Genomic DNA, 22,518 nt, shown 5'->3' with positions numbered 1-22,518 from the left:
TATTTACTCACTTTCCACATTTATCTCACGATTGACAGATGACAATTTTATGACTGCACCAGTCTCTGGATAATAATTTGAGTAGCATTTGTCTAAAGGCCTTCCTATAATTCTAATTCAAATGATTTCTCATTTGGATGAATTCTCTGATGTACTCTAGGATATTTACTATGTCTATAAGCCTTCCCAAATTCCTTATGTGCATAGGATTACACAGCAGTATGAATTCTCTGATGTGCAGCAAGAACTGAATTAAGTTTAGGTCCTTCCCACATTCCTCCCATTTAAACTCTTTTTAACAAATACCAATTATCTGATGTTAATCAGACTTTGTGTCATGAATAAAGATCTTCACACATTCCTTACATTTAAATGATTTTACATCAGTATAAATTGATATCCAATAAGACTGTACAGAAGTCTAAAGGCCTTTTCATATTAGTTATATTCAAAATATTTCTCACTAGTATGAATTGCTGGATAGCAAGATAATTGTCCATAAACAGAAATGAATGGCTTTTGCACATCCCTTACATTCACAAGGTTTCTTTAGAGTTCTTATTAAGTTGTCTGTACACACACACAAAATGTTCTTTTACAACTGTCAATCATAAGGTTTCATCAGTATCAATTTTCTCATTTGAGTAAGTTGTCCACAGAAAGGCTTCCCCACATTCTTTATATTTGTAGGGTTTATCATTACTATGAGTTCTCTCATGAACAAGTTTTGAGCCATGAGTAAAGGTCTTCCCGAATTCCTTACATCGATAAAGCTTCTCACCAGTATGAAATCTCTGATGAACACTAAGTTGATAGCCACTACCAAAGGCCTTCCCACAGTCTTTACATTCATAAGACTTCTCATTAGTATGGACTCTCTCATGCTTAACTAGGCTTGAACCCCAACTGAAGGCCTTCCCACATTCCTTACATTTGAAAGGTTTCTCACCGGTATGAATTTTCTGATGTTGAGTAAGGTGATAGCCACGACTAAAAGCCTTCCCACATTCTTTACATTCATAGGGTTTCTCCCCTGTATGGATTCTCTCATGTTGAACAAGGCTTGATCCACAATTAAAAGCCTTGCCACATTCCTTACATTCATAGGGTTTCTCACCAGTGTGAAATACTTGATGTCGAGTAAGTTGATACCCACTACAAAAGGTCTTTCCACATTCTTTACATTCATGGGATTTCTCACCAGTATGAACTCTCTCATGTTTAACAAGGCTTGAACCCCAACTAAAGGCCTTCCCACATTCCTTACATTCAAAAGGTTTCTCACCAGTATGGATTTTCTGATGTTGAGAAAGGTGATAGCCACGACTAAAGGCCTTTCCACATTCTTTACATTCATAAGGTTTCTCACCAGTATGAATTCTTTCATGTTGAATAAGACTTGATCCGCAATTAAAAGCCTTCCCACATTCCTTGCATTCATAGGGTTTCTCACCAGTATGAAATATTTGATGTCGAGTAAGTTGATAGCCCCAACAAAAAGCCTTTCCACATATTTTACATTCATAAGGTTTCTTACCAGTATGGATTTTCTGATGCTGAGTAAGTTGATAGCCACGACTGAAGGCCTTCCCACATTCTTTACATTTATAAGGTTTCTCACCTGTATGAATTATCTCATGTTTAGCAAGGCTTGAGCCCCAAAAAAAGGCCTTCCCACATTCCTTACATTTATAAGATTTCACACCAATATGAATTTTCTGATGTTGGGTAAGGTGATAGCCACGACTAAAGGCCTTCCCACATTCTTTACATTCATAGGGTTTCTCACCAGTGTGAATTCTCTCATGTTTAACAAGGCTTGATCCCCAACTAAAGGTCTTCCCACATTCCTTACACTCATAGGGTTTTTCACCAGTATGAAATCTCTGATGCACATTGAGTTGATAGGCACTTAAATAATTCTTCCCACATTCTTTACATTCAAATTGTTTTTCAGCTGTATGAGTTCTCTCGTGTTGAACAAGTTTTGAGCCATGACTGCAAGCCTTCCCACATTCCTTACAAACATAGGATTTCTCTGTATTATGAATTCTTTGATGTGGAGTAAGAGATTTACTTTTTCTGTAAGAGGGTATTTTTTCATAGCTGATTATCATTTGACTGAAGTATCCCTCTTGATGTCCTTTTAGTCCCTCGAATATGCTTTTGCACTTCCAATTATTTCTGAAGATGGATGCCTCAAGGCCAAGGGTTTTACTTTTGTCCTTCATCTCCCATTGGGAAAAATTTATTTCAAAAATATCATTTTCTGAAAATATTTTTTTGGTCTCATATGTTGTTGACTCCAAATCTGAAAGAAAACAAGAAAACCACACATTTTATTTCCTTTGCTAGGGAAAAAAAAAAAAACTACAGTAGAAATAAAAGACAAATTAGGAGACTTACTGAACTCACTCCTGGGCATTAAGGCACTCCCCTATTAAATAACAAACTCAGCCTTGATTTTGCAGCTCTTGTGATCTTAATGTTCTGATTTTATAGTTTTCTGGAGGATTCCACAGAGGTCACTTCAACAAGTCCCTCATTTTCCCACGCTGATGTTCCCTCAAACCAAATGTCAGCTTCCATCAATCAAGCCCTTATGTGTCCAGTTGTGGTCATCCAATGTATCTTAATGGGAATCAAATTCTTATAATGAGCTTTGGCTGATTTTGTTTTGTCTAACAACTCTTTTGTCTAACAACTCAATGGTCACAACTCTGCCATTTTATCAAGGCAGCCATGGGCAATATGTAAACATATAAACAAATGGGCAAGACTATGTCCCAATACAACTTTATTTGCAAAACCAGGTGGATTTGGCCTCCAGAGCCAGAGTTTTCCAACCCCTGAGATAAAGCAAACATTGCTTTCACAAATGTTCACAATTATAAAAATATGAAGTTCAATTAAATTTAAATTTTACATTTACTTAGATTTATTACCCAGAATTTTTATAAAAGGATTGATTTTTATAACTTCATATAATGCTGCAATTATGTGAATCTATAGATTTAACCTTATTTAAAAATTTTAAATGTCTATCAATTTTAAAAATCAACAGTAGTTATATTGCTATTTAAGGATCACTTTAAATTATAAGATCTCTAATTCACTTAGACAAAATGATCTTGAGAGTTACTAATAAATAATTTCTGGTTGCACAAAAAGTTCCTAAGAAGATATTCATAAAAGAGGAAGAACAAATATTTTGAGTTATTTTTCAATTAAGTTTACTTATTTCTTGACCATTGTTAAACATATTTTCACTCAACTAAGCTCAAATTACCCTGTCAAAAATCAATGTGATACACACATCATCTTATAACACATTAATACTGTTAATTATATTTTAAAATTGAAAATAAAGCTTTAAATTATAGTGTCATTCAGCATGGTATATTGACAATATTAGCAGGTTTAAATGCATATGGGAAATGCTATGTCATATCATAATGTATGAAAAAAGTGACATAAGTATGATATGATAGAAAAGACTGCTAGCTAAAGGAAAATGATGATCGTGGAGTAAACTGTCCACTCTGTATGAGGAAATTAAAGTATTATTCTTTTTCTTCAATACATGCAGAAAATAAATCTGCATAATTTTGCCACACTTCTGTATATACTTCAAATTTTAAGAGTCAAATAATTTTCAGGCTTTTAGCTACCTTATACTACACATTTAAACTATTTTTAAATAGAACAGAATTTTTTATTTAAATAAAAATTAAAATCTTGCTACCTTCTCATTATTTTAAATATTGTGTTGATGTTCTGATTAATTAGTCACAACTATTGTTCTTGTCAAAAGCTCCTCTGACAACTCTTTGTTAATGCCTTTTCCAAATTCAGAATAATGAAACAGATTGTAACAGATTATGTCTTTCACATAAAATCTGCCTTTCAGGTTTCCTAAAAGGCCACTGAGCAAGCACAAAGATTTGCTCTTTCGCTTACAAAAGATACTAGAAACAATCAGGTTTCTTTGACATAATCCAGAATTTACTTAGCCCAAAACTACTATGACTGTGTTTTTGTTTATATAACCCCAGGTATATTAAAAACCAAAAGCTGACAATAAAAAGAGAAGTTTGGCCTTTCTAGGCTAATAAGTTACTTGTTATTAAAAGGTACCTGTCCCAGCAATAATGCACTTGTCAAGTTGGAGAAAATGTATATTCATATTCACGTACCCACAGGTTATGACTTTCTATAAATTAATTTTAAGAAAGATTGTGTACGTAGGTTTAAATACCCTTGTCAGTTTGGAACAATCATAATACTCTTTCATTGTCCATAATGTGTTTTGACTTCAAGGTAGTCACTTACTTCATCCTTATAAATTAATTAGGTTTTATACCTCAATAGAGGATTTAATTTTTTTCCATTATGAAATTGTTGTTTATTTTATTAAATTAACCAGAGCCAGTGAGCCTTAACAACTACAAGAAGGTTTTTCCAAACTCAAATCTACTGACATTTGGGCCCAAATCATTCTTGGTTGTGAGGGGTTTTCATGTGCCTTGCCTGTTGATGACTGTATAAAATTTTGGTTGAGCTATTAAATGATGGATGATTATTGTGATGTGAATGTGGGAAGTAAGTTTAATCATATATAGTTGGTCACAGGTCTAAAATGCACTATTGCTGTTTCATTTAACAATGTCTTGCTGCTTTTTATGCATTAACATTTGGGTGTAAAGATTCTGTGGATAACCAAAACAAAGCCACAGTATTTAAGCTGACCAACCTAATATTTCAACTGAATATGGAGGTGACCAATTATGAACTAAAAGGAGTACAGTTTTGTACAACATAGCATCAGTAGTTTAGCGAATTTTAATTTCTATGTAAGGCTTAGATTTTAATTTAACATTATAGATTTAGATTTAACATTTTAGTTACTTACTACTCATGTTTTATGTAAGGTTTTACGGTGTCAGTAAATAAATATGGGTTTAACTTCTTTTTAAATGTCAAAAAAAATTATTGAGGACCCAAAAGACTTTTAGTTTATGTAGTTATATATTTTGATATTTGTCATGTTAAAAATTTAAACAGAGAAATTTTAAGATATTTATTAATTCACTTAAAATAACAATAAACCATTAACTGTTAACATAAATGCTTTGTTATAAAAATAATCTTTTCTAAAACAGAACAAAAGATGTTTTAAATTTTTTCAAATCTTTTAAATGAATGGTTTAATAAAAGACACCTGGATTCTCATATCTGCTTCTGCATTCAATCTATGACAATATGTTATTTAGGTTGAAATATATGAAGAAAATCATATATATGAAGTATATGAAGAAAATCTAGCCTCTCATGGACACATAGTTGGAAAATGGCAGAATATTTTACTAGTCCATGCAGATAACTGTGGATATTTTTCTTTGACACTACCCTAAAACTTAAGAAATGGTAGTGTCTGGTAGGTTAAGTGCAATGTGGAATATAAAATCATATCTGTGAACTTTTCACACTATGTTACATTAAAATCATTGCACTTTGAATAATCTTTTATCCATGCGTAATTTTGTAACATCATACACTGGTCATTTGGAAAATACTGATTCAAGGAGTTATGCAGATCTTTGAAATGTTGACATAGTTCATTATACAACATCAAAAAATCACATGTTAATATTACCACCCATCTCATAAAAGAAAATATTTATGTATTAGGAAGCTATAAAGCTCACAATTATGAATAAACATTTTACAAAATTCTAATTTTAACATGACAGATTGAATTATATCATTGGCAACAAATATTAGTTATTTTTGAAGTGACAGGCTCACTTGCAAGAAAATGTTTTCCTACTGCCCAAGTCTGAACAAACAAAGTTTGTCATTCTTTGGTGAAAAATATGGTGTTTTGTCAAAAAAGCGGTTGGTTTAACTCACAGTTTTTTTGGGGGGACGTAGTCTCACTCTGTCACCAGGCTGGAATGCAGTGGCACGATCTTGGCTCACTGCAACCTCTGCCTCTTGGGTTCAAGCGACTCTCCTGCCTCAGCCTCCCGAGTAACTGGGACTACAGGCGCGTGCCATCATGCTCAGCTAATTTTTGTATTTTTAGTAGAGATGGGGTTTCACCATGTTGGCCAGGATGGTCTCGATCTCTTGACCTTGTGATCTGTCCACCTTGGCCTCCCAAAGTGCTGGGATTACGGGCATCAGCCACAGAGCCTGGCCTTTAACTCACAACTTAAACAACTGTACAAGTGGTTTTCTTCAAGGCAACCATCATACTTTGGTATACAGCAGAAGACCTTAATCGATACTTCCCATTTCATTACATAGAATATTTTTTAAATGTATATATAATCAAGGGTTGAGATTTAATAAAATGAATACTCCTTCTTCAAGATGTTCTTAAGTGAAAATGGGTTTTTTCTTAACACATTTTCTTTGTGTGTGGAGGTAAAGAATATGATCATTATTAGTACTATTTGGTGCCTCTGCCTTTGCTCATGCTAAAGCAGAGAATATTCACCATGGCTTCTACACCACCAGTGGAAGTGTCACCACAGTGAAAAAGGCAAACCTCTCAGTATTGTTATGAGAATATTTTTCACTTTGTGAAAGGTTTGGCCCACTGAAAGGTTCTTGGGGACTCCCAGGGGTCTTCAGTCCACAGTTTGAGAACCACTGCCCTACCTAGAGTAAGAATTATGTCCAGGACTAAGGATAAAGCCAAACTATACCTGCCTTCAAAAATCAATTCTTAAAAAGATCATTGTGATCTGCTATTAATTTAACTGCTTGACTGAACAGTTCTAAATAATTATTAGGAAGATAATAAAATCCCCAAGTCACTATAACATGGCATCTACAATGGCCAGTATACAATAAGAAATTGTAAGACTGGTAAAGAAGCAGGAAAATTTGACACAAGATTTAGAAAAAATACAGTCAATAAAAGCAGACCCACAAAACCAAATGTAAATTCTATAACTACAAAATGTATGTGGAATGAAATCTTTATTGGATAGGCTTAACAATAATTGGACACTATCAAAGAAAAAAAAAACAGTGACTTGAAGACAGGTAAATAGGTATTACCAAACTGAAGTACAAAGAGTAAAAAGACTGGGGGTTGCACCTCAGTGACTGGTGGCACCGTATAAGTGGTCTAACACACATATAATTGGAGTCTTAGGAGGAGGAAAAGTACTAAAGAAGCAGAAAAAATTATTTGAAGATACAATGGTTGAAATTTCTCCAAATTCAATAAAAAAATCAACCCACTGATCAAGGTAAGGGAAAGTGAAGCACAATAAATGTAAAGGAACCATATCTAGAACTTTATAGTCAGATTGTTACAGACCAAAAATAAAGAAAAAACTTAACAACAGAGAATAAAGTATATATCAAATGAACAATAAGAATCATAGCTGTCTAATCATTATACACAATAGAGTTCAGAAGATAATGGAACATTTTTGAAGCTAATTAAAAGAGAAAATATATCAGTTGGGAAATTCATATCTGGTAAAAATATCCTTCAAAAATAAGAAAGATGAAGGCTGGGTGTGGTGGCTCATGCCTGTAATCCCAGCACTTTGGGGGGCCAAGGCAGGTGGATCATCTGAGGTCAGGAGATCAAAACCAGCCTGGCCAACATAGTGAAACCTTGTCTCTACTAAAAATACAAAAATTAGCCAGGCATGGTGGCACACGCCTGTAATCCCAGCTATTTTGGAGGCTGAGGCACGAGAATTGCTTGAACCTGGGAGGCAGAGGCTGCAGTGAGCCAAAATCATGCCACTGCACTCCAGCCTGGGGGACACAGTGAGACTGTCTCAAAAAAAAAAAAAAAAGAAAAAAGATAGAATTAGCTGCTAGTAGCCACACGACACAAGAAATGCTAAAGGAAGCTCTTCAGGCTGAATGAAGTTTACAGATTAGTAAAATTCTTACATTATACAACAAAGTAGTATGTTGTTAATTTCAAGTAGACCATGCTAAATTAAGGATGCATATTGTAATCCCAAAAGTAAATACAAATAATACAGCAAAAGATAACAGATGAGATAAAATGGAATACTAAAAAATACTTGATGAATCCAAGAAGGTGGAAACAAAAGAAAGAACTAGTGAAACAAAAAATAGCAAGATGGTAAAGTGAAATCCAACCATATCAATAGTGACATTAAATGAATATGTAGGAGTGATGTCACACAAAATGATGAAATAGGAAGCTCTAAGGGCTGGTCCCTCCATCAAAGCAACAATTGAGCTGGAAAGAGAGATTGTCATCGGCCAGGCGCGGTGGCCCACACCTGTAATCCTAGCACTTTGGGAGGCCGAGGCGGGTGGATCACGAGGTCAGGAGATCGAGACCATCCTGGCTAACACGGTGAAACCCCATCTCTACTAAAAAAAAAAAAAAAAAAAAAAAAGTAGAAAAAAAATTAGCCAGGCGTGGTGGCGGGTACCTGTAGTCCCAGCTACTCGGGAGGCTGAGGCAGGAGAATGGCGTGAACCTGGGAGGCGGAGCTTGCAGTGAGCCGAGATTGCACCACTGCACTCCAGCCTGGGTGACAGAGCGAGACTCCATCTCAGAAAAAAAAAAATACAGAGAGAGACTGGCATCCACAAACTCTTAACTCTGGACCCTTATCAGGCACTTCCACAACAACAAGGGGAGTGCTAGAAGAATAAAGAGGCTACTATTCTTAGATGAAAGAGTGGCTTGTGCAAGCCACCATCCCCCATTTATCAGTCCAGCCAATGCTATGGGATGAGAGGCCTATGTGCCTGGAATGCTGTGTACCAACTAATCACTTCCTTCACTCCTCAGCCCCACCACAGCTGTGGGGAGAGCAGCCTGTATTCCTGGAACAGCCGGTTGGGACCTGGGTGGGCAGTGTGACCCTGTCTTCCAAAAAATTCAGGGTTGTGCAGTTTGGTGGGTTTTATGTTACTCCGAGGGACCAGCACAGATGACTGTCTTGATTTTAGCCCCATCAGCCACAGCAGCTTTCCCCAGAAGTATCTATTGGAAGATTTAAAGGGCTAATGGACCTTTTTTTCCTCCCGTTTTTACAGCCAGATATTTAAGTAAATCTTTGTCTGGTACTAACTGACTGCAGAGATGATGGAACAGAAACTTCAGTGACCACATACAATAAGGAATATACAATTTGCAAAGAGTTTGAAAAAGTCTGACAGCTCCAGCCCTCGACAAGCAGAAATCAGCTATGCCTGAGGAATGGGAAAATTGAATCTCCAGAGGTACTACATTATAATACTCAAAATGCCCAGTTTTAACAAAAGAATTACAAAGCACACTAAAACAGGAAAATAGGGGGCCCGTTCAAAAGAAAAAAAAGAATCTGACAGAAACCATGCCAGAGGAAGCCCAGACATTAAATGAACTATCCAAATATGCTCAATGAGCTACAGAAACCATGGACCAAGAGCTATAGGAAATCAGGAAAACAATGTATGAACAAAATGAAAATATCAATAAAAGGATAGAAATTATTTAAAAAAAGGAACCAAATAAATTCTGGAGTAAAGTAACTGAAATGAAAATTTCAATACTGGATTCAGCAGAAGAAAGACTCAGCAAACTTGAAAATGAGTCATTTGAAATTATTGCACTAGAGAAGCAAAAAGAAAAAGGAATAATGAACAGTGAAGAGAGCCTGAGGGATCAATGGGATACCATCAAGCACACCAACATACACATCATATGAGTCCCAGAAAAACGAGATAAAAGTACAGAAAAAAATTTGAAGAAAAAATGTCAGAAACCTTCCAAAATCTGACAAAAGGCAGGAATACACACATCCAAGAGGCTTAACAACTTCAGACATGATAAACTCAAAGAGATTCATATCTAGACACATTATTGTCAAATTATGGAAACCCAAAGACAAAAAGACTTCAGAACACAGGAAGAAAGCAGCAGCCTACCACATACAAGAATCTGCAACAAGATTAACAGCTAATTTCTCATCAGAAACCATGGAGAACAGAAAGTAGTAGGATGGTATATTGAAAAGTCCAAAAGAAAAAAAACTGTCAATCAAGAATTCTATATCAGCAAAAACTGTCCTTTAAGAATAAAGGTGAAATTAAGGCATTTCCAGAAAAAACAAAAGTTGAAGGAGGTGATTACCAGTAGACCTACTCTAGAAGAAATGTTAGAGTGTTTCAGGCTAAAGTGAAAGGACACTAAACAGTAATTAGAAGCCATAAGGAGAAATAAAGAACATTGCTAAAGGTAACTACATGAGTAAATATAAAAGTTAGTATTATTGTACTTTTGATTTATTGATTTGAAAGACAAATGCATAAAATAATAACTATAAATCTGTGTTAAAGTAACCAGGCACTTCAAAGCAATAGCTGATTGTAAAACTAGAGCAGGGAAATTTCATACAAGATGAACCTCTAACACCTTGTTTATCAGAAAACCAGGAGGTACTCAAAGAGTGACGGAGATGTGCCAAAAAGCCATATCATGAAAGGATTCCCACTGACTAAATCTGGACAAGCTCCAACACTTTGAGCTTCAAAATAAATAACAGAAAAAAAAACAGAATATAGCCCATTGACTAGAAATCCAACATATGAATAAATGGAAAGTTTAAAGAGGAACACAATATTTATTTATTTATTGAGGTAGAGTCTTACTGTGTCACCCAGGCTGGAGTGTGGTGACACAATCTCAGCTCACTGCAGCCTCAACCTCTTAGGTTCAAGCAATCCAGCCACCTCAGCCTCCCCAGTTGCTGGGACTAAAGGAGCGCACCACCACAGCCCAGCAAATATTTTTGTATTTTCTGTAGAGATGGGGTTTTGCCATGCTGCCCATGCTGGTCTCGAACTCCTGGCCTCAAGCGATCCAACTGTCTCAGCTTCCCAAAGTGCTGGGATTACAGGTGTGAGCCACCACTGTGCCCAGTTCCACAATATTTAATAGTTTCAAAGTTCCTCCCCACAAAATAGTTATGGAAGGGATAAAGGGCAACTGCACAAGGAGGAAGCCAGCAGACACCACCTTAATCAAGTACTCAGAGTGAATAACATGAGTAATGAAAAATTATTCACACTACCCAACAAAATGCAGGGAGAAGAACGCAGCATCAGTTCTGTGATAATCCTGCCAAAGATCCATACTCTAAATCTAATCATGAAGAAAGAGCAGACAAACCCAAATTGAGGAACACTATACAAAATAGCTGGCCTGTAATCTTCAAAAACATCACAGACATATATGCAAGTCAAGGAAAGACATGTGAACTGTTTCAGACTGTAAGAGACTAAACAATCCAAATTCCACAAACAGGAACAACAAAACAATATATTATCTGGCCCCTTCCTATCTCCCTGGCATAATTTCTTAGTACATGTTCCTTTAATAACTCTACTCTAGAGTTCTGGTAAAGTTCCTTTCCAACAACAGGGCCTTTGCATTTGCTGTTCACTGTGATTGATCTGTTCCTCCACCAGATATTCACATAGCTAGATCCCAGGCTCCACATCTCTGTTCAAGAAAGCGTTCCCTGACTATCTTACCTAAATTAGCCCTGTCAGTCCTCATCATTTTCTATTCCCTTATGCTGTTTACCTTTTCCAAAGACTTTGCCTCATTACATACTATTTATCTATTTATAAATTTACTTATTTGATGTTTCTCCTTTACTACAAAGTAAACTGCATGAAAATGGGCAAGTTATCAAAGCTTGTTCATGATTCAATTGATAGTGCTCAGCACAAGGCTGGCCAAGAGTAGACATTCGATATAATATTTGCAGAATTTATGAAATCCGGTTTCTTTGCCATGGTTATGAAATAAATGTCCTATAATGCAAATCCAGCCCCTTGGCCATTAAAGGAGAGAGGTGATTGCAGGGAGGGCCCGAGAACGGTGTAAAGCTCACTGAGGGATGGGGAAGATCAACGTGTTTAACGAACCCATTTCTAACCCAGCAAGTATAAAAGCATGCCCTTGGGAAGGGGGAGAAGAAATTCACCTGGTTTCTTCAAAGACAGCCCTGTAATTTCCAGTGCAGAAAGCTGATGATGCAAAGAGGAGACTCTAAATTATTTCAGGCAGATGACCTTACCCAGTGACACCAAGTTACTATAGTTCTCCAACATTACATCCACGTACAAGTCCCTCTGAGCAGGGTCCAGGCATTCCCACTCCTCCTGAGAGAAGTCGATGGCCACATCCCTGAATGTCACCAACCCCTAAAACCAAAAACCCAGGTATTACTTGTGAAATTAAAGAAAACATTTCCAAGAGGAAAAAAAAGGGTACAAAGGATGAACTACAAAGAGGGGGAGAAATATAACAATCAAGTAGGCTGAAAGCCTCTGATATAGGTAGAAAAAAGCAAGAAAATCTGTGACTAAAGCTGGATGTCAACATGTTCTACAAGAATCTTGTTATAGCAGAAAAAACCTCCCGGATACTGTAAGATAACTCAGCTATCCAGATCTGTCTGGTAATATATTTTAAAAATCTCAGTTTCTTCTCTGTTAAATAAAAAGTGTATGTATATACATCATGCATATTTACAATGTGCTATGTACCTTCCTCATAAATTCTTTGTAAAAGTGAATTGCTCACCATCTTTCCCCTTTAAGAAATAAAAACAAGGCCAGGTGCAATGGTTCATGCCCGTAATCCCAAGCACTTTGGGAGGCTCAGGTGGGCAAATCACTTGAGGTCAGGAGTTCGAGACCAGCCTGGCCAACATGTGAAACCCCATCTCTACTAACAATACAAAAATTAGCCAGGTGTGGTGGCAGATGCCTGCAATCCCAGCTACTTGGGAGGCTGAGGCAGGAGAATCACTTGAACCCAGGAGGCAGAAGTTGCAGTGAGCCGAGATTGTGCCACTGCACTCCAGCCTGGGTGACAGAGCAAGATTCTGTCTCAAAAAGAAAGAAAGAAATAGGAAAACATGGAAACATTTTTCCAAATGTACTACAAAATCTTTATTTTATAAAAATGATTCCCATTAAATTAGCGACTATCATCAAGACTCAAATACATCAGATTACATCATAAGCATTTTTTCTTATCATGAATAAACAATATTTTTATTTGTTGCAATTCATTTTATCCTCTCAATATATGAGCTTAGTCACTCAATTATATCTGTACCTTTAGGCTGAACAAAACTTCTGTAGATTTTCTTGATCGTGGAAATATATTATCATCTAGACCTTAGGCATCATCTTATCTGTTACTATCAACTACCCCTCACTTAGTACTTTACTTGTTCCTGAGTTAGAGAGTACTGATACAGGACACATGAGGATACTGATATAGGATGCTGCACATGACACAAATGCCACTCATGGCCTACACATCCTGGTTGATGACAAAATGACTTCAAAGTCAACTGGTTCAAAATCCACTGGTAGTGGAGTCCTTTGGTGACTCCAAAGACCACTGGTCTTCATCTCTTAGGAAATTCCTGGAAAGAACCACTAACTCCCCTCTCTCTAATCTGAAGCACCTCCCAACACATGCAACTTCACATAAACTGAGGTTGAGACCAAGCAACCCCAAAGTCCATCTTATCTCTGTGGAAAACTTGGGTCTATGGAGAAGTTCTATAGGTCTAAGGAAAATTAATGAAAAGATTCACACGCCCTAAAAATCACAGTATTTCATGGAGAGAAAAATACCAACTTACATCAGTCATGGTTCTGGAATTGCAAGAACTAATTAATGCTCCATGGGATTCCTCTATTGGTGAAGCACAGAATCCAGAAAAGCCGGAACTGGGGAGGTAAAACGAAGTGTTAAACCAGGTGTGCCTCAGTGATCCCATCCTGACTTACGCTAATAGAAGATCTTATCTTCTCCATGCCTGTTTGTGCTACACGCTCCACGCACCATTTATGGAATTCAAACTTTCACCTAAACTCCAAAGGTCTTCAGCAGGGAGGTTTCTGGCAGTGTCTGGTTCTGAGGATGTGAATCTGGACCTGGGATTCGACAATTCAGTCCTGGCCAGGAAATCAGATCATCCTCCTTCCATTCCTACCTCTCAGGAATACCTGTCACGGTCCAAGCTAGAACGTCCTTCATGGGCTCAGGACCGAAGGAAGTTGGTCAAAACATGGGAGCTGGACAGGATGTATAAGGAATTCATCAGGAACCCAAAAAGCTGACTTTCTAATGCATATATCAGAATATTCATGACACAGAACATCATGCAATGAGTACATGCTAACTTAGGGAAATAATCAAGATATACTCAATAGAAAAAGGAGGTTATGAGATTTATGATATGATTACATTTATAAAATACATATATATCAATACAGAAAGACTGACAATCACATAAGTAGATGAAAAAATGTTTAGAAAGTTATACATCTCAAGAAAGAAACAGGCCGGGTGTGGTGGCTCAGGCCTATAATCCCAGCACTTTGGGAGGCTGAGGTGGGTGGATTATGAGGTCAGAAGATCGAGACCATCCTGGCTAACACGGTGAAACCCTGTCTCTACTAAAAATACAAAAAATTAGCTGGGCGTGGTGGCAGGCGCCTGTAGTCCCAGCTACTCAGGAGCCTGAGGCAGCAGAATGGTGTGAACCCGGGAGGCGGAGCTGGCAGTGAGCCGAGATCGCGCCGCTGCACTCCAGCCTGGGTGACAGGGCAAGACTCCATCTCAAAAAAAATAAATAAAATAAATAATAAAAAATAAAATTATGTATCTATATATATTAACAACATTTATCTTTTCATTATGATCCTAATGTTTTCTGTTTAGGTAATCCACACAATCATTGTAACCATGGTCATACATTACACTAACTGTATAATTTCTACATATGCCTATGTCTTGCCTAGAAAAAAAAAAGGATGAAATTTCCCAAGTTATGCCATGGATATATTAATGGAATAATACTAATGGAACAATATTAATGAAATGATATTAATATATCCATGGCATAAGTTGAGGAATTTCATCCTTTTTTTTTCATTTTTTTGGGGGGGGGGTTTATTTATTTTTTTGTTCCCCTTCCATTAATGAGGTTTTGACTCTGCTTTTCCTATCTTGACTGATGGATTTATTTCGTATGTGAACCTGTCTTAGACATGGTACTCTCCAGATAACTGAATCCAGATAACTGAATCGCCTGATCCTATTCGGCTCACTTTGCAACCAACATTAGTAGAATAAAAACTATAAAGTATAAACCTTACAGAATAAATTCCATTTGCCTCCAAATGCTTGATCATGGTTCAACAGTATTGCTTATAACTGCCTTCCTATGAGTTCCTAAAGCAGGTCTCCTGGATTGCCTACTGGCCTTTGTTGCTGACTGCTGACTGCCTTATGCTTACCCCAAGGCATATTTGGTCTCCAAGGTAACAACTATGTCTTCCAAACACTGTATTACCCCTTAAGTATAAGTATCACAGGGTTGGGCATTTGGGGCAAATTCTTTACCCAAAACTTCACTTCTAGAAATGTATCCTTAAGAAATAGGTAAAGAAGGGCCAGGCGCAGTGGCTCACGCCTGTAATCCCAGCACTTTGGGAGGCCGAGGTGGGTGGATCACGAGGTCAGGAGATCGAGACCATCCTAACATGGTGAAACCCCGTCTCTACTAAAACTACAAAAAAAATTAGCTGGGTGTGGTGGTGGGCGCCTGCAGTCCCAGCTACTCAGGAGGCTGAGGCAGGAGAATAGCGTGAACCCAGGAGGTGAAGCTTGTGGTGAGCCAAGATCGCACCACTGCACTCCAGCCTGGGCAACAGAGCGAGACTCTGTCTGAAAAAAAAAAAAAAAAAGAAACAGGTAAAGAAGAAAGAACCACACAAGATGAATACACAAGGGTATTCAACCAAAAATAATTTCTGGTAACCAAAAATGAGAAACTACGTAATAGTAAGCAAAAGGTTTAATAAATTATGGCCCACCATATCCTCATTAGTTATGATGGTGTTGGTTCATATTAATTGATGAAGAAAGACACGCATGATCAATTCCTTAGGCAGGCAGGTTTGTAACTAACATAATGTGGGAGGTATATTCTATTGAAATTAAGATAAAAGTTCTGGTGTCAGACCTTTAGGATGTGAATTTGAGCTCGATAGTTATCCATTTCTCAATACCTCTGTTTCCTCATCAATAAGAGGGGTGAGAACAGTGTCTACCATAGAAGAGTAAGTAACAAATCCATACAAAATACTGAATGGTATATGATAATTGTTTATAAGTTGTCTTTTTTATTTATTTATTTATTTTCAGAGACAGGGTCTTGCTCTGTTGCCTAGGCTGGAGTGCAGTGGCACAAACACAGCTCACTGCGGCCTCAACCTCCTGGGCTCAAGTGATCCTCCCACCTCAGCCTCCATCCCCAGTAGCTGGAACCACAGGTGCATGCCACCTTGCCCCACTAATGATTCTTCTTTAAAATTGTTTGTAAAGACAGGGTCTGACTGTGTTGTCCAGGCTGGTCTCGAACTCCTGAGCTCAAGGAATCCTCCTGCCTTGACCTCCCAAAGTGCTGAGATTACAGGTGCAAGCCACCAGGCTTGGCCACATTTTCATCATTATTATTGAAAATGAAGAATGTTACTGTCCCTTATCCTGTTATGATAACAAAGAAACTTAAGCCTACTCTATTTTGCTCACAGTAAAATGTGTCTTTCTCAGACCTGTTTTCTTATAATGTGAACTCAAATTTCACAGGTCAGCCTTGAGTCTGCTATTCTTCCTAAATAACAATGTGAGCAAAACAGGTTCTCAGAAACATACAGAGGAAAATACCCCTTCCTCCCAGAAGATACACAGAGATTCAGCATCATTAAGCTGCATCAGAAAATACAACCTGATTAGGTATCAAGCTGAGAACTTAACCAGAGGCTTAATCTTACTCTTCTGTACAAATTGGTGGTTTACTTAAACATTTACAACCAGAACCTTCTTATTCCACCTCCTGGTATTTACACCTGTCCTTGGAAATATTATCTGTAAAATGTATTTTTTGTAAGATGGCTGTATATTGGAGATTATTGCCATTGTCTGTAGAGGTAACCTTTAAAATAATCTAATTCTAAAACTCTTTTTTGCCTGGTAATTCATTTTTAAATGACATTTCTATAATCCCAGAAGTTGTAAATATTTGAAGGTCTTCAAATAAGGGAATCACTAGTACTTCCCTCTTCTCCCTAAATATTCAAGATTAACATAAAACCTAGATCTGGGTTGGATTTCTTTTTCAAACAAAGAACTAAAGAGTCTTCAATTCATTTACATCACCAATTACTATAATTTTATTCTGCAGAAAAAAAAACCAGACCCATAGGCTCAAAGGAAAAAGGATTTAAATAAAAATATTCCAAAGTGCCAGGTGTGGTGGCTCACGCCTGTAATTCCAGTACTTTGGAAGGCCAAAGGAGGCAGATTGCTTGAGCTCAGGAGTTCAAGACCAGCCTGGGCAACATGGTGAAACCCCATCTCTACCAAAAACATGAAAAATTAGCCGGGCATGGTGGCACACACCTGTGGTCCCAGCTACCTTCCCTCTGAGGTGGGGGGATCGCTTGAGCCTGGGAGGTGGAGGTTGCAGTAAGCTGACATTGCACCACTGCACTCCAACCTGGGTGACAGAATAAGACACTATCTCAAAAAAGAAAAAAAAAAACACCAAAACATTAAAAATGATTAACTCTAGAGGATGCGATTTTTAGCTTCCTTCTCTATATGTCTCCTGGACTGCTGAGTTTTTTTTGGACCAAGCCTGCATTAATTCCATAATTGGAACTATAAAGACATTTCCAAATGTAAAAAACTGAGTGACAGGAGGAATATATTCCAGTCATTAAGAAAACTGAACAAACGGGGCCAACACTGAAAATCAGTGGGCCTGAAACAATTTACACCTACCAGCTCTTGAACATCCTGTAGCTGTTATTCAATGTAATGAGACACGTTCACTGTCAAGATTCTCCTGTAAATCAGTACAAATTAGATAAACCACCTTCAAAGTCTGAGGAAGAAAATAAATGTGCATAAACAAAACAGTATTTGGTACAGAGTAGATGCTCCGTAAGTATGGCTGCACCTCTCCACTTCTTCAGTGAATGACCAATTAAAGTAACATTTTAATTTAATCCTTGAAGTATGTCTTCCAAAACCCTGTCTTATTAGATGGGATTGACACATAACACAATATTCTTGAGCACTTTTGTTCATAACTGTAATGATTGCTTAAAATTGTATCATTTATATTTTTCCTTCCTTTGACTCTTTATAAACTTAATTTTTATTAGGTGCATATCATTCCATCACTAGATATACTGCAATTTACTTGACTATTTCCATTCTATTGGACACTAATTTTTTTTTTTTTTTTTAGATGGAGTCTTGCTCTGTCACTCAGGCTGGAGTGCAGTGGTGCAATCTTGGCTCACTGCAAGCTCTGTCTACCAGGTTCAACCAATTCTCCTGCCTCAGCCTATTGAGTAGCTGGGTCTACAGGCGCATGCCACCACGCCCGGCTAATTTTTGAAATTTTAGTACAGATGGGATTTCACCATATTGGTCAGGCTGGTCTTGAACTCCTGACCTCAAGTGATCCACCCGCCTCGGCCTCCCAAAGTGTTGGGATTACAGGCGCAAGCCACTGCGCCCAGCTGGACACTAATATTTTTCAAGCTCTTTCCCAGCAATTACGGTCTTTTTTCCAGAACAATGGAGTTAGATCTTTTTGGGTCATGGTCACTTTTGATAATCTCATGAAATTATAGACACTTTGCCCACTTAAAAAAACACATTTACATATATTTACAAAAATTTAGTCTCAATTTCAAGGGATTTTGGTCACCTGGAAGCTCGTCAATGGAACAAGAAGACCTCAGGTTAAGACTTCTTGTCGTAAGGCTGGGCACAGTGGCTCACGCCTGTAATCCTAGCACTTGAGGAGCCTGAGACAGGCAGATCACTTGAGTCCAGGAGTTAGAGACCAGGCTGGGCAGCATAGCAAAACCCCCTCTCTATAAAAAATACAAAAAAAACTGGTCAGGCTTCATGGCACATACCTGTAGTCCCAGGTACTTGGGAGCCTGAGATGGGAGGATCGCTTGAGCCTAGGAGGCCAAGGCTACAGTGAGCCATGATCATGCCACTGCACTCCAGCCTAGGCAAAAGGCCAAGACCCTGTTTAAACAAAAACAAAGTTTTCCTGTCCTAGATCATTTGAGCATCTGGTCACTTTTTTGTGTGTGTGTGTGAGACAGTCTTGCTCTGTTACCCAAACTAGAGTGCAGTGGCGTGATCTCGGCGCACTACAACCTCCTCCTGCTGGGTTCAAGCAATTCTCCTGCTTCAGCCTCCTGAGTAGCTGGGACTACAGCCAACCACCACCATGCCCGGCTAATTTTTTGTATTTTTAGTAGAGACGGAGTTTCACCATGCTGGCCAGGCCGGTCTTGAACTTCTGACCTTGTGATCTGCCCACCTCGACCTCCCAAAGTGCTGGGATTACAGGCGTGAGCCACCACCCCCACCCCCCACTATTTTTAGTTAATTTGCAAGCACCCACACAATCAACTTCATATTTCCGTTACTCTAATCTATAAAAAGTTTACGGGAAATAATCTAGAAGAGCCCAATAATAGCAACTCAATATTCAGTAAGCCCATATCACGGGGACGACACTGCTCTACGAAGCTTTACATATAATAACTCACCTTACATCATATCAACTCCATTAGGTAAGTACTACCCTGTCCCTATTTTATAGATGTGGCACAGAGGGCCTGAATCAATTGTCTAAGTACACACAGCTACCAACAGGCAGAGCCAGGATTTGAATTCAGATACTTTGGATCCAGAGCCTTAATTTTTTTGTTGTTGTTGTTTTTTGAGATGGAGTCTCTCTCTGTCACCCAGGCTGGAGTGCAGTGGTGCAATCTTGGCTCACTGCACCCTCCACCACCCAGGTTCACGCCATTCTCCCGCCTCAGCCTCCCGAGTAGGTGGGACTACAGGCGCCCGCCACTACATCCAGCTAATTTTTTGTATTTTTAATGGAGACGGGGTTTCACCGTGTTAGCCAGGATGTTCTCGATCTCCTGACCTCATGATCCACCTGCCTCAGCCTCCCAAAGTGCTGGGATTACAGGCGTGAGCCACCATGCCCAACCCCAGAGACTTATTTTTAACTACAACATAGTACGGCTTCTTACATGCCACACAAAGCTGGACTTGAAACAAGTCATGCTTGGAAATGTTACAGACTTCTATCTAAAGATTATCTGGAAGTCCCCACTCTTGTTGGTGCAAATTACAAATCCCTATGCTCAAAGCTCAATCATATTTCCACCCCTAAAAGCCTCACAAAGCAGACAACATTGTCATGTACTGCCAGAAACATTCCCTTACTTAAAATCCCTTATACCTTGCCTTTCTTTAAGAATCATGACTATGGGCCAGGCGTGGTGGCTCACACCTGCAGTCCCAGCACTTTGGGAGACCAAGGCCAGAGGAACACTTGAGCCCAGGACTTCAAGGTTGCACTGAGCTATGACTGTACTACTGCACTCAGCCTGGGCAACAGAGTGAGACCTTGTCTCTAAAAAAAGTTAAAAAAAAATTTTTTTAAATTATGACTACAGAAAAGATAAAAAATAATTTGTATATAACACCACCTAATTACCAGTCTCTTCAAATAATCATAGTATAAAATAATGCTCTAATAGCAATCTACAAGAGGTGCCTTTCTATAACTCTTCAGCGTATCATAATGCACTGAAGTATTTGAACAATTTGCCATATGAACAGGTGGGTAAGGATTGAGAAGAACAATAGGGGGCCACTAGGAGGAAATATGTACCAGCATGGTGGGTCATGTGACTGGAAAGGTGGTTTATCTAATTTGTGTTGATTTACAGGAGAATCTTGACAGTGAACGTGTCTCATTACATTGAATAACAGCTACAGGATGTTCAAGAGCTGGTAAGTGTAAATTGTTTCAGGCCCACTGATTTTCAGTGTTGGCCCCGTTTGTTCAGTTTTCTTAATGACTGGAATATATTCTTCCTGTCACTTATGACCTAGAAGCAAAGGTAATTGTATGTACATGTATTTTAAAAGTATGTATAAAAAACCTCACCTGAACCTTGATTTCTAAACATGCAAAAATCCTTTTCTCCTCTTCAAACCCCTTCTTAGAAATCTGGCAACCTGGCAGCACTGGGTGAAAAACAGTAACATGAGACATCAGCATTTCTAGCGCGTCACAGACTTAATTAAAAAAGAAAAAGAAGAGCAAAACACCCTCTGGGGCCACTTCTGCCTTCATCCACACAAAACCAAACGGAATGAAAAGGGAGGCTAGAGTCTGTCTCTGTGTTGAGGGCAATTCTTGGGGACAGAGGTCTGCTTGCAATGGCTCTGAAACATGTAGCTCACCACCAAAGAGCTCCTAGAGGCGCCTCTTCTAGAAATCCCACCTCTAGAACTTCCCCATCAGGTCTTGACAAGATCCTGTCCCGAGGACACCTCCAGATCTAAAATTCTCATCCTTCTTGCTTGAAACGTTCATTATGGGGCTTAGCATAGACTTCTTTCTTGCGGTCATTTAATTGTGGCAGGCCCGAAGACAGGCTAAAGGGAACCTAGAGCATTTGGTCAAAGCAAATCACACTTACAAATACGGCCACGCACCCCGTCAGCCCGTCACACATTCACAACTGCACCCACCTCCGCGGAGACACGCCCCGTCCCTGCCACGCCGTCTGAGACACACTATCCCTCGGCTGCTCGCGTGCACACAGGCTTGAGGATCCGGACACGACACGCTCTGTCCGTGACCCAGCCCTCCCCACCTCCAGCGCCCCCGATGCCACCCCCACCCTCACTGCCGGTTCCAATCGGGCCGCGGTAAAGCCAGCGAGCCCTCCCAGCTTCACCCGGGCTGATTACTTCTACGGACACGACCAACTCACCATGCAGAGTCCAAGAACCTTAAGGACACCGGAAAAGGACCCAGAGACCCGTGGTTAGTTTGGACTCAGAGACCCGTGGTTAGTTTGGACCCAGAGGCTGATGGGAAACAAGAGCCTGGAAATGCTCGCAGGCTGGGAGAGGAGCTTCTGGCAGGCAAGCTCGCCCCGCCCCTAAAAGACCTGTGTCCCGGAGACTTCTGGGAAATGTAGTCCACAGCGGGAGAGTCTCCGGAAGTTGAAACCTGGACAGCAGGGATGCTCCCAGCATGCAACTTGGCTTCAGCTGTCAAAAGCGCTTTTTCCGAAGACGCCCGGGAGCTCTAGCTTTTGCTTGAGGGTCTTTGGTGTTGACTGAGAGCGAATTAAAAGGTTCTCAGCTTTCGCTAAGGAACGCATTCTGGAGTCTAGAACAGGCGAAGATGGGACTGGGGTGTCTGGGGACTTAGACATGAGCGAGCAGGGGAATCTGGGGTAGGTTCCCTGGAAATGACCTGCGCGACACTACCAGTTTACCTGGGTATGAGCACCTGGAACAGTGTCTGGCAATTGAACAGATGG

General features: G+C 39.1%; 1 protein-coding gene across 14 annotated transcripts; it reads right to left on the bottom strand.

Moving 5' to 3' along the window:
- Nucleotides 1-362: 362 nt before the first annotated feature.
- Nucleotides 363-22,138, bottom strand: ZNF283 (zinc finger protein 283). 14 transcript variants are annotated; one of them, XM_063658033.1, is made up of 8 exons: nt 21,961-22,101; nt 21,425-21,630; nt 21,126-21,205; nt 18,837-19,005; nt 17,897-17,960; nt 13,683-13,770; nt 12,096-12,222; nt 363-2,311 (listed from the first exon to the last, which is right to left on the bottom strand). In XM_063658033.1, exons 5-8 carry the CDS (start codon nt 17,908-17,910, stop codon nt 609-611), a joined length of 1,932 nt encoding a protein of 643 aa, XP_063514103.1. In that variant the 5' UTR covers nt 17,911-17,960; nt 18,837-19,005; nt 21,126-21,205; nt 21,425-21,630; nt 21,961-22,101; the 3' UTR covers nt 363-608. The 14 variants fall into 14 exon arrangements, with proteins under 14 accessions (XP_063514103.1, XP_054319472.1, XP_063514104.1 ...); XM_054463497.2 differs by lacking the exon at nt 18,837-19,005 and having other exon boundaries at nt 21,961-22,138; XM_063658034.1 differs by lacking the exon at nt 21,425-21,630 and having other exon boundaries at nt 21,961-22,103.
- Nucleotides 22,139-22,518: the final 380 nt, after the last annotated feature.

Source organism: Pongo pygmaeus, chromosome 20, assembly GCF_028885625.2.
Source record: "Pongo pygmaeus isolate AG05252 chromosome 20, NHGRI_mPonPyg2-v2.0_pri, whole genome shotgun sequence".
In the NCBI taxonomy this organism is placed as follows: domain Eukaryota; kingdom Metazoa; phylum Chordata; class Mammalia; order Primates; family Hominidae; genus Pongo; species Pongo pygmaeus.
This window is presented reverse-complemented; position numbering and strand designations above follow the sequence as displayed.

What these genes read in the sequence shown, in the direction of transcription:
- ZNF283 (XM_054463497.2), bottom strand. An exon ending in ATTCCAGAACCATGACTGAT is followed by an intron (nt 12,223 to 13,682) that starts GTAAGTTGGTAT and finishes TTTTGGTTTTAG; the next exon opens with GGGTTGGTGACATTCAGGGA. An exon ending in TAGTAACTTGGTGTCACTGG is followed by an intron (nt 2,312 to 12,095) that starts GTAAGGTCATCT and finishes GTTTTCTTTCAG; the next exon opens with ATTTGGAGTCAACAACATAT.